The sequence below is a fragment of the Pectinophora gossypiella genome, chromosome 17 (assembly GCF_024362695.1).
Source record: "Pectinophora gossypiella chromosome 17, ilPecGoss1.1, whole genome shotgun sequence".
Classification (NCBI taxonomy): domain Eukaryota; kingdom Metazoa; phylum Arthropoda; class Insecta; order Lepidoptera; family Gelechiidae; genus Pectinophora; species Pectinophora gossypiella.
The window spans coordinates 3,847,031-3,860,339 of NC_065420.1; the positions used below are offsets into that span (position 1 = coordinate 3,847,031).

The window sequence follows — 13,309 nt, forward strand, 5'->3', positions numbered from 1 at the left end:
TAGCTTAAGCTAATGAATTTGGATTCATAAAAGAATTTGGATACTCCCGTAAGCCACAAGGAAAGAGTAGATAGCATGCAGCCAGTTTTGATACGAAGTCCTAAGTTGGATATTATGAATCGCATGGTAACAGGGGGGTTAAAATGGCCACATCGGAGCAATTCATCTAAGAAAGCAATATTGCTATTTGACATTTGTTTGCATTGCGCACTAACTTTTATATGCGCAAATGTCAAATTGCAATATTGCTTTCTTAGATGAATTGCTTCGATGTGGCCATTTTAACCCCCCTGGTCATCAGGACATCCCTCCCCCCCACATACCTGATAGTAAAAAGAACACTATCCCTCTATCGGTTTTTATACGTCCTATTGAATATTCGCGCCCACTCCAGTGTAAAAGCACTGTTATACAGGATTTCCCGTAAATAGTGAATCATACCCAGTGGGGTGACCTGCATTCACCCCCTTTCATTTCACTATTTACGGTACACCAGGGGCACCCTATGGGTTCTTTGTTTTGTTTTATCATGTTGGATAGGGTTTCTGCCACAGGTTTTTTTATTGAGCGTTTAGATTCTTCAATATTAACTGAATATTATTTACTACCTGCAACTGTACAAATTAGGATTTATATGTTATATTGGATTCACATATTAGATAACGTATGATTGCCGACAAATGAATATTATCATTTTTAATTGTATTCTTTAAATTCATTTTTATTTATTTATTTGTACACAATAAAACAGACACAAAAGAACAGATAGTACAGGTAAGCTTATCTCTAAACAAAAGCCAGTTCCAGCTTACCTACGTGACGAGAGAGACATTCAACGTGTAATAATATAGATCATCATCATCACCCTAGTATTATCCCGTTTTTCACAGGGTCCGCTTACCAAACCTGAAGAGATTTGACAGGTCCGGTTTTTACAGATGCGACTGCCTGTCTAACCTTCCAACCCGCGAAGGAAAAACCGGCCCAATTCAGGTTAGGTCACATACCTCGGTAAATGCATTTCTCGGGAATCTGGGTTTCCTCAAGATGTTTTCCTTCACCGCTGAGCACGTGATAATCATTTATGAGCCAAACATGAATTTGAAACCAAATTCGACAATCATTGGTTTAGACATGCGACCTCAAAGTTAGAAGCAAGCGTTCTACCAGCCGGGCTACTGCGGTTCACGAAATATAAATAATATATAGATTGTCGACATGTTTTTGTATTTTTTGTATCATTTTTATCACATGCTCATTGTTTCTGACAATGCCAGTCTTACAAGGTTTAACGACTTTGTATCTCAATATTAACAACTTATGAAAGGTAATTATTTATAAAAGCAAAGAGCCTCAAACTAAATACGTTCATCCATTATAATTCATACTTGTCTGATGGCCAGAGGCATTTCAGCTATTAGAGGTAACTAACCTAAACACTTCAAGTATGATGAATGTAACGTTTAAACCGTGTTAGTAATTTCAAACGGACCCTAATGGCGGAATACCATACACCAACCGAAGAATAATAATGCTTATGATGACCATTTAAGGACATGGAAAATAGACAATAGGCTAGTTTCCAACTAATCAAATCAGTTACTTTTTATTAAACGTCAAAATGCTAAATTATTATACAATTTGTATAAAAAACAACCTGTGAACCTGTTCGTTATGTACCTAATTGTTTTTAGTGTTGTGTTTATATGTGCATTAAAGCGTTTTTGTATTGTATTGTAAGCATACTCTACTGATGTATTTATTTATATTATTAATAGGATAATCGGGTAAAATGACGATAAAAACCCGGGTAATAGCAGTTAAGGTCGGATTTCCTTCCTGTCGTCGTTACGCCCTCATTGTGAAGTATGTTCTTATTGAAACGTGAGTCGTAGGGAGGGGAACACAGTGATGCGAGCGATGCGCTCTTTGAAGAAGTTTCAAATGACTTGACTCTTTTTCGATTTGATTAAGTGACGTTAAAGATGATTGGAACTGATTTTTGGATTCTTGTACCTTATGAGTCATACTAAATGTCTAAGATTATAATAACCCGAGTAATTATGATGATTATTATAAATGGTGTGATAAAATCAAAATATACCTTATATACCTTATCGCACTTAATCGAATCAGTTAATAGTATTTTTACATTTTGTAAACTATTTTTTTTTTAAAGGTAAAGAATATCAACAAATTTTCTTATAATATATTATTCTCTGATGGTATGTAGTACTTGAATAGTAGTTTCATCTATTAAGTACTAGCGACCCGCCCCGGCTTTGCTCGGGTGCAATGCTGAGGCAAAAATGAAATTATTTACGACTTCACATTAAAAACCTCAGAAATAACAGTATTTCGCCCCTATTTAATGGATGTTATTATACATGTAGACCTTCCTCTTGAATCACTTTATCTATTAAAAAAAACCGCATCAAAATCCGTTGCGTAGTTTTAAACATTTAAGCGTACATAGGGATATAGGGTCGGAAAAAGCGACTTTGTTTTATACTATGTAGTGATTATTTACTACTGTAAAAACATGTATCTATACAATCAATAAATATCTTAAAAAAGAGGCCAATTTAAATATCACATTAATTTCTCCGTTCTCAGGTATCAAGTCAATGACTTAACTCACTGAATCACAAGTTCAACACTACAATCGATACGCCGCTCTGATAAACTCATGAATCAAAGATCGCCTGCGCATTGTTCTAACCACTGATTGATGGGTGTACTCATAGGAATCTACTCTTTATTTCACTATAATTGACTTGAGGCTTTTTATTTTTAGTTTTTATTTTACTTTGAACTCGAAATGTCTCAATCATCTTTGATTAAGAGTAATGATACTGTTAAAAGTGAAGTATCGTTTAAATAACATGAGTTAGTTATTTCTTTATTGTAAATATTAGATACAATTATTACTTTTACCGACTTCAAAAAAGGAGGAAGTTCTCAATTCGACCGGTTTTTTTAAAAAGAATCTCTCTCTCTATTTAAGAGCTGCGCTCTTGTCGGTGGAGTAACCGCCATTCCTCTTTTCTTCCCGCCAAAACCTTCACCTCCCGATACGACACGACCTGCACCTTCTCTTTTATTTGTTTCATAAATGTTATCCTAGGTCTACCCCTTCCTCTCTTCCCTTCAATTTTTCCTTCTATAATGTTTGTTATAAATGAATCGTGTCGTATCAGGTGGCCAATCATATTTCCTCTCCGGTTCTCTATAGTCTTCAATATGGTTCTCTTTTCTTCAACTCTTTCCAGCACTTTTTTAAAAGAATACTAGTCTGATAATAAACAATCCGTGATAGCCCTGTTCGGAGAACGCATGACTTTCATTGTTTACTGAATTCGCCTTTGTGAGTCTGAATTCATGTTTGGATCATAATTAATTGCATCACTGATTTCCAGAAGAAGAAGCATACTCCACCATACTGCTCCACTTTAGGTTGGTAAAGGTGTTTCTTTACGGCCAATAGCCGTAACCAAAGACTTAACGTGCCCTTCGAAGCACAGAATCATCTAACTTGTCTGGGCAATCAGGACAGGGACAGTCTCTCAAAGTGATTTCGACAATCCGGAATCGAACCTGGATCTCCAGATCGCGAGCCCAACGCTCTAGATACCTAACCACTAGACCACAGTGGCTGTTCAAATCAACAAGGGTGTTTTGACGCGCGAAGGAAACGAGCTAGCCAAAAGAAGCATTTAGACATAACAATACCTACTTTCTGAGTTCTAGCTATCGGTGAAACGAAACAATTGATAGTTTTGACTCCGAGGTCGGGTAACGGAAGATACGCGTTCAGGTACAGGTTTACTTTTCAATCCTATGTACGGATTTAGTCTTTAATTCGTCAACGGTACGGTCATCACCTTCTTATTGTCTATCCCGTTTATATTGCGGAGTCCGTTTACAGAGGTTATATACAGGTCCAGTTCTTCACAGAAGCGACTGCTGCTCTAATATTTCACCCCGAAGCGTTAAGCCAGCTCATTTATTGTTGTCATTGGAAAAATGTTACTTAAATATCATAAACAGTTTGTACAGGTTACACCCCTGTTCTGGGTGCAATTCTCATTACAATTAACATACATAAACTCACTATGACATTCCATTTGCTTTGATCTTGACACACTTCTCTAGCTTCCTCCACATTCATCAATCGTTTCTGACACGCTGTACTCCTGTCCGAGTAGATCGTACTAAACGTTTTCTAAGGCCATCTCCAATTTGGTCCTTCTAGGTCTTCCTCTGCCAGCACTACCACCAACCTTCGCTTTATATACTGTTTTCGTAATCCCAATATTCTTCATCCGCTCTATCTTCTCAATCTTAGTCACTATATTGTCTTTCACACCACATCTCTCTCTCTTATCATACTATTTCTCACTCTATCCATTTAACACTGCAGATGCTAAGCAACAACCTCATTTCTACGGCATTGATCCTACTTTCATGCTTTATCTGCCATACCCAATATTTACAATCAATGAAATTTTTAATTTTAAAAACATCGTGAGAAAGTATTAAAGTTTTGCCATGTCTGGTCAAGAACAAATAAATGCTAAGAATGTACCGTGACGATATGCTTGTCATCGAGAACGTTTGGAAGGTACTTACATGATAGGTGACCGTGTAAAGAGCAGTAGATGGCCCATACGTACCTGGAGCGTCTATACGATTATCGTGAGTAATAGTAGGTACAAATCGTGGCTGATTATGAAAACTGACGCATCTGCAATATTTTGCTTAAATAATTTGTGTCTTATTGATAATAGCGAAAGGTGATTATACCCTGTTATTATGTTATCTTATCAATCTAACGCAGCTGATTTTTGTGGAAAATCAGCAATCGATGATTCAGGTATCCATAAATACACGTACTCAAAATAGTTCATTATCTTATCGCTAATAATTTATTTGCCTAGGTGTTAAGGAATATTGCGTAAAAGGAGTGTCTTTTGGCTGTGCCACTATAGTAACATATCGTGGCTGACTTTGCAAACTGACCTATCTGCAAGTTTTTGCTAAAATAATTTTGTGTCTTATTGACAATAACAAAAGATGCAAATCAGATTCGCTAAAATTTCAGATAGGTACGTCAATTAGCGACGTCGTCAATGGATGTGCCTGTAAGCGCTATCATAGTAACATACTGGTATTCTGCGTTGATGTGAATGACAACTCACCATACAAAAAAGCTAAAAGTGCTATTACAAAAACCATTGACACTTATCTCGATAATTTTCTCATTATTACCTGCAATTACCTCGTTTGTCATAGATATAGATCTTATTAAATTACTATTGTAACTAATTAGTACAATTTACGGCAAACCATTGAACTTTAATTACGTATTACCTCACTGCGAAGTTTTCAACGATGCAAGTCCTAGCACGCATGCCCAATTACCGTCACGCCAACTTTTACTAAACGCATGCAAATATTAGATTTGCATACATATTGTTGTGTAGAAAATTAAATAAACATAACGAAGAGCGTGACAAATAATGAGCATTTAGCATTTGTCGCATGTCGCGTAAAGCATGCAAATGACGAGAGAGATTGCATAAACTGTTCATTGATGCAACTTGCTTCAGAAGGTTTTTTGTCGGACATACCGCCAGAGCAATGGACTATGGGCCGCGTCTGGGACGTACGGTCAGTGTTGTGGAAATTTATTACTTGTCTCACTGCCGACGAATAAACATTTTCCAATCATCTTCTCGTACGTCGCTGTGTCAATACAACTATGGCATACTTATTTAGCCCTTTGGAACTTAACTTTCCATCTTAGTGATAGAATTCGCAATATTGGCATTGATCGTTGTAGATTACCCATGACGTTCAACGTTTCAGACGAATATAATGAACGGCCTCCGTGGTCCAGTGGGCGAGAGTTAGGCTCACGATCCGGAGGTCCCGGGTTCAAATCCCGGTGGGGCATATCACAAAAATCTCTTTGTGATCCCTAGTTTGGTTACATTACAGGCTCATCACCTGATTGTCCAAAAAGTCAGATGATCCGTGCTTTAAGCCGTTAGTCCCGGTTACTACTTACTGATGTAAGTACGTAGTCGTTACATGGGCCATGTCAGGGGCCTTTGGCGGTTCAATAATAACCCTGACACCGGGGTTGATGAGGTTGGTAAATCACTTCACAACCCACGCGATAGAAGAAGACGAATTATGATATTGTCGAATTTGTCGGCCAATTTGGACGGCCGTTTGGAAGAACGTCTAAGTATTTCTCAAATAGTCATACCAATGTCGAATGTACATTTTTGTATCTGTATTCCGAATAAGTTTCACGTTTGACCGCCGTTTCACTTGATGGAAAGCGATGATAAAGTGAATGACGGCACACGCGTACTTTGACTTGCGTATTCACTCTCCTTCTAAAAGCGGGGTTTTGTTTCGCTTTACAGTGAATACATTATAACTAGTAAATAACTTCATGCTAATTTGATCATAACTCTTCTTTGCGCACCGTACAATTCTCAGACTCGGCTCTCTCTATGATACGGATACTAGAATTTATTATTGGTCCTGATTACTCAAATGGGCGGTACGCATGCGAACCGGTGACAACGAACAAACGTACATCACATCCGTCTTCTTCATAGATAACTTCACATGACATACTCGTGCACATAACATAGTTATGCTATTCGTGACTAGAGCAAATCTGTTTTGGATTTTTCTTCTACATTATCATTACTGTCCGAAACCTCTGTATAATATCTTCTGTTTTTGTTGTTAGATGAATACATTAACTCTCACTGTTTACTGTTTTCACTGTGTTTTTGTTCACTGTTTGTGACTAAGTCTTGCTCGATTCTCTATTCAGTCATATTATGTACGCCAATCAAAATCACCTTTTCGAACATCGATTTTGATTTTGATTTTTTCGAATTGTTTCTGACTACCTACCCCTTCTGAGATGTAGGTGTGACGCTATGTTGTTGTTGAGGTCTTTCACCAATTCTTGTCTTGTTGGTGGAGACAAGTACCGTATAATATTTTTGACGTGACTTGTCGTTGTAGATGTTCTCCAACAGACTTTGTTTCTTGTATGAAATATTGATTTCTGGCTAGAGAGTCAGAAATGTAAGGGTTAAAACTACAAATTACATATCTATATAGCCTTATAACGCTTTCATTCGTATTTAAACTAGCAAAACTTTCTTCATTATCAATACCATTTAGGTAGTTGACAACAATGAATAAATTCTGAATTATCTGATCTCATCTGTCTTGCTGTGTATCTTCACAACGTACGTGAGATAAGAAGAACCGTAAAACGTCGTAAAAGAAGAATTCAACAATTTAATTCTTATCAAAGTCATAAAGATCAAAATTTTCACTGTTCACGCTTTCGACTTTTACACGGTAATTTATTTTGTCTCTCACCTTGTTTGTATTTTTGCAAAAAAATAAGAAAGTTACGTTTAGTGCCATCCCGTTATAATTTAAAGTCTTCCGCGTGTGATAATGTTAAAACTTTTGCAATATCATCGCTCATTCTTATAAAATTTTACATACCTTTGAACTCTAAATGGCCTTATAGTTTCACAAAGCTTATCACAATGTAGCACAATTTTGATGTTAATGATGTTTCTTTGTCCACGCCTTGAAAAGACTTAGGCGCGGCCGTATCACCACTTGTTCCCTTGCTTTTAAACACTACTATCAAACTGGTTCAAAGCTATTTCAAACTAAACCATGCCATAACCAATGTAAACAGCTATGAAATAAATGGAAAACAAAGCCCTTTACGGGACTCCAGCATTTTCGCCCTTAATATTCCCCTTTCACGGTGTAAATGAAATTTCGAATGTAAACAATGTATATTTATACTCGCTAAATAGCAAGGAATCTTGTTTACTCTCGTTATCGTCTTATTAACACCCTTTTACACCGTGTTCACACTAAACATGTTTAATATGTTCAGCTAATAAAGTCTCAAGTTTGTCTGCGGCTCTACTTGGAATAGGATATTTTGATCCCGTTTTGAGTTTGGAACGAGATACAGACAATTCAAATATTTAATTTGCTAAATATAATCATTTCTCTACTTAATGTTCTGTGCAGATGTCGTCGTAGGCTTTTTAATAAAAATCGACTAAAAAGATAAGTAGAAGCATTACTACGCAAGCAATTATTAAATAGTGACTGTTTATAAATAATTTTCGGTTCTTTTCTGTAAAAAATAAAACAGCAATTGAAAAAAATGTCCGAAATCTTTTTTGGTTTGTCATTTATTTCCCTTCCACTTACGCGCAGTGGAGCAGCATGGTGGAGTATGCTCCATACCCTCTCCGGTTGATTGAGAGGAGACCTGTACCCAGCAATGGGACAAATATAGGCTGTTTAGTTTATGTTAAGTAATTTATTTTCCGTAACATAAATATCCTATAATGTGGCTTATCCATAACTTTCTAGATTATCGCGATCACATCCGTGACCACATAGAAACGAAGCATGAAATTGCGAGCTATTAACATGTACTTTACACCAATATTATTTACTAGTAAGTCCTTAGTATAAACAAACCATTCCTAGGAACCTGCCTTATCAATATCATTATATGAAACGATCGTTGTTTCTGCTTTTAAATTGTTTCTGTTTCAGTCCTGTACTGTGCACGTGATCATCAGAGATGCAATTTTATTCATTCCTAAAGTTTGTTTCAGTATTTAGATAAAATGGAACAATAAGTATTGTTATCCCGAGAAATGCGTTTCGGAGATATGTGCCCTAACCTGTATTGGGCCGGTTTTCCATTCGGGTTGTAGGGTCAGTCAGTCGCTTCTGTAAAAAAAACCGGACCTGTCAGACCTTCAGGTTAGGTAAGCGGACGCCGTGAAGAACGGTATAACGCCAGGAAGATGACGAAGACAACAGTAGGATTGTTTTGTTCTTTTGCCGTGTAGATTGTGAAGCCAACAACTGACGTCATCAAGCCTGTGTCAGGATTACTATTGAGCCTAAGGGCCCTAAGCAAATAGTAGCCGGAACCAACTATTTAGCAGGCCTCTGAAGTACAGATCTACTTTTTTTCAGAGAATCGGGTGACAATGAGATGAACCACCCTCACCAACATGCAAATAAAACCAAAGAGTTGACCAATACTCGCTTTTAATCTCAGAGAACATTCACAACAGACATAGCATCTAAAATGCAGTGGTATCACTAGCCACATTACCGCCAAATAAGGGTACGGACGTATTCATTGCGCGTGCGACCCGACCCTGTGCTGTATTCGTCAAGGTCACGCATCGCATGTCAGCTTGTGCGAAATTTTCAAATTAATCATAATTATTATGTAAGTAAATACTTACACTACTTCGAACGCGGCACTATTATTGACAGGTTAGTTGTATTCACTTTAAGTGAATCAATCAATTGAAAATATACTTTGAGAGACCTAAACTGATGATCAATTTGGAAAAATACCTAGAGCATTTGTTGTGTACTACAACATTTGTTGTGTTGTTGTTGTTGTTGTGTTGTATACTAGGACTTTTTAAAATATATACATACAAAATCTTACACCTATTTCCCATCAGAGTTAGCAGGGACTATGGAATTCCATTTGATTCGATCCTGACATATCTAGTTCTCTCGCTTCCTCGAAGCTTCCTCCACATTCATCAATCGTTTCTTTCACGCGGGCCGGCTCTGAATAGATCTTATTGAATCTTTTTAAGAACATCCCGAATTTGATTAATATTATCATCTAGGTCTTTCCAACAACCTTCGCCCTTTTAAGGTCGTAAGACCGAATGTCCTTCTAAAATTCAAACCGCTTTGTTTAACTATTGTGTCTGGAAATCGCGGCCGCAAGGGGTTACTATTTACAGGAAACGACACCGTGATCATCCTAAGGTTGCCTGTCAGAGGTTGCTGTTTAGCAATAAGGCCGTCTATTGTGCTTATTATATGCGTCTGTACATGTCCTGAGTTTATATTTTTGTGCAATAAAGAATTAATGATTGATTGATAATTTGTTGATGGAAAGACATGGTAAAGGCCTTGGCCCTTGGCTCAGCAGTAGAATCAAAAACTATTAATAGCAATGATGAGTCTAGACCCCAATCAATATACATATATAGACTCATAAACTGTATAGGCAGTTTATAAGTCTAGACCCCAGTGTCAATTGACGGTAAAAGACCAATGGTTAAATACTGTAGATAGGCCAAAATCGACCAAATCGCCTATACGTAAATTTGAATTGTCATATTTGATTTCGCCAGAAGATATGATTTGATTTTCTGTGTTAGAATTAGTTTAATTTTATATTATAGTAGGGACACTAAAGACGCTAACACCAAATGTTGAGGATTTTGTTACATTTTTCGTCAATAAAATATATACTTTTTTGCCCAGTGTCTTTATTGTCATTACAATAAGTTATTTCTCGAAGGTAGCGTAATTGAAATATTCAGCCTTACATTTAACATTTCTGACGAGATTGGCTTCTTAATGACCGTGTTGTCCTACATTCATTTGGTCTGCAATATGCTGGCAACATTGGTAGATTGGTACCGAGCAAGGCTAAGAGTTTTTGCCAAAATTTCCTCAAATGTCATGATAATTGTTTTTGCAGGGGTCATGTGTTTTTTAAGTTTCATAAATGAGCGCAGAATACATAATAACATAGCTAACCTTATATTACTTTGAGTTTTTGTGTCATGGTAGAACTCTGAATTATAGATGTCAGAGTATAAAAATGTCAAATAAAGATTATCCTAAATGCTTAGGTACATAAAGAAACATTTTTCAGAGCAATGACAGTTGCATCTTTTAAAGAGTTAAAGTTGCCATCACCAATCCTCATCTTCTTTATCGAATCCACTTGAACATTCTAAATCTTCACATACATAAACTCGCATCACGTCATGTCGGAGAGCCCTGAGCTACTTTTAGTTTTAGGCTCGGCGTCGTTATGATAGATATAGGGCAAGAATTTCTACAAGACACTTAAAAATATCAAACTGAATATTTCTATCCTTGTCCACAGATGTGCCTAATAGAATGGCTGCGGCTAAGAGACTACAAGAGTGGAAGACCGCGCGCGCTCATGGGTAAAGACATCCCCGCTTGGCTCTGGGAGGCCTACAAGGTGGTGGGCGTCTACCTCTTCGGCATGGCTTGCCAACAGCTCACCACTGATGTCGCCAAGTACACCATCGGAAGGTTGAGGCCGCATTTCTTCGACGTAAGTACCAGTTGGTTCTTCAACTTTTTTTAGCAGTAAATGTCTGAAGAGTTATAGATGTTTTTTGTCATACTGGCAAATGGCAACGAAAATAGAGTGCGGGTGAGTGTGGGTAACCCTCAGGTCTCATAATTCGTTACAGCTATGTAAATAATGCCCTCCAAGGCATATCTGCAATAAATTACCGACACACAGGTACAGGTGAAGTGTTCAGATATATTAATTGCCGTACTATTGAATGATCTACGACTATTGAAATTGTACAATATTGATATCGCTTGCGTTGTTATTGATAGTTGATCTATACACCTTCTAAAAACGAATTAAATTGGCCAATCCAAACAAGTGTTACAGCTATAAACCAATATCTCACTAGATTCGCGTGACCGAGTTGCACGTAAAGAGAAATCAATATCAATACACAAATCGACACATGTTACTATGATTACGTGGGAAAATTTCATACCCACGTGCATAATAATATTACGTATGTGAATGAAACCGTGATAGTATTCACGTACACCAACAACTATGTACTGCATATGAATATTGCACCACGATATGTTATAGAGCCTGTTGCAAATACGCAAAGTGCAAAGTTCAATTTACATATTGCAAAATCGTATGCGCCAAAACAAATAATTGAGTGAAGTGTTAATACTGCAATGACCTAATGAAAATACGCAACGAATATATCGAATCATTAGTGTAGATCGAATTCAATCACGTAGGTAAAGTTGAAGGGAAACTCAATTTACATGATTTATTTATTATGGTGTATCAACAGCAGTACATACACACAAAATAAAATACACTTAAGAAAAGTTCCAATATGCCTGCCAATTATGGACGCACACAACACTGACTCGTAATTGTAACAAGAGCTAAAGTTTAGAAATTTACTCTACTAAGATAAATAATTTTAATTAAAATTAGGTATCGAAAATTCGAAAAAAAAACATCGAGGACCTTATAAAAACAATAGACAAGAGCCTCAAAAAAAGAAGAGCACGCTACATTGCTTAGGAGCGGAACGTAGCTGTATGAAGTGAAACCTATGTGAAACTTTTTTCAAAGTCCAAAATGGTTACATTCTCCTATTTTTCGTACTTCGGAATTCCATAGCCTCTTCTTACCTTCATGTATGTACGTTATGTATGAGTAGTCTAGTGGTTAGAGCATCGGGCTCAAAATCTCAAGGTCCAGTTTCGGGCATATAATGGACCCCAGGATGATATTTACCCTCCCAAAAATACGCTTAATACTGATACTCGGCTTGACCTAATTTTATAATATCTGTGCTTATTTCGAACAGCCTGTGCTGTGTAATAACTTATGCGGCAATGCAAATAACGTCACAGTAATATCTACAGTGATCTCTGTTACCTAATATTTTACAGCTTTATATTGTGTTAGCGCTATTGTTTCCGACGTTGATAAAGATATTTATTTGTCGAATGGATTTACTAGTAGTAGAAGCCGTAGTAGCCTAGTTGGTAGAACGTTTGCCTCTCAATTTGAGGTCGCAGGTTCGAATCCAGCACAGGCCTAAACCAATGATTGTCGAATTTGTTTTCGAAGTTTGGATCATAAATGATTATCACGTGCTCAGCGGCGAAGGAAAACATCGTGAGGAAACCCACATTCCCGAAAATTGCGTTTTCGGAGGTATGTGACCTAACCTGTGTTGGACAGGCAGTCGCTTCTGTAAAAACCCGGACCTGTCAAAACTTCAGGTTAAGTAAGCGGACCCTGTGAAAAACGGGATAATGTTAGGGAGATGATGATGATTTACTAGGTGCTGTCCATTAGGATTTTTTACGTAATACCCACAGGGTGGCAAGTTCATAAAATCCTTTCAATATGGTAACGGGCAATAGTTGTGTCTGTCTGTGTACAGATTGTTGGGCTGATTACTTCATTAGCAGATGACATTAAGCTTTGAGTGACAGCAGATTTTGTGCGCTCACGCACGTGTTTGTTAATAAGATTACATAAATTATCTCAACATTCGCTAACAGGCAAACAAAATGTATGTCAGGAGTGAGTGACATAAGTTTTTTTTTTTTA

The 13,309-nt window shown here is 37.1% G+C and overlaps 1 protein-coding gene across 1 annotated transcript in view; it reads left to right on the forward strand.

Moving 5' to 3' along the window:
• Positions 1-13,309, forward strand: part of LOC126374411 (putative phosphatidate phosphatase) — an 83,998-nt gene that overhangs the window by 37,744 nt on the left and 32,945 nt on the right. Inside the window, exon 3 of the mRNA XM_050021054.1 lies at positions 11,042-11,239. Coding sequence (XP_049877011.1) covers positions 11,042-11,239 — 198 coding nt within the window. The remainder of the gene's footprint in view (positions 1-11,041; positions 11,240-13,309) is intronic.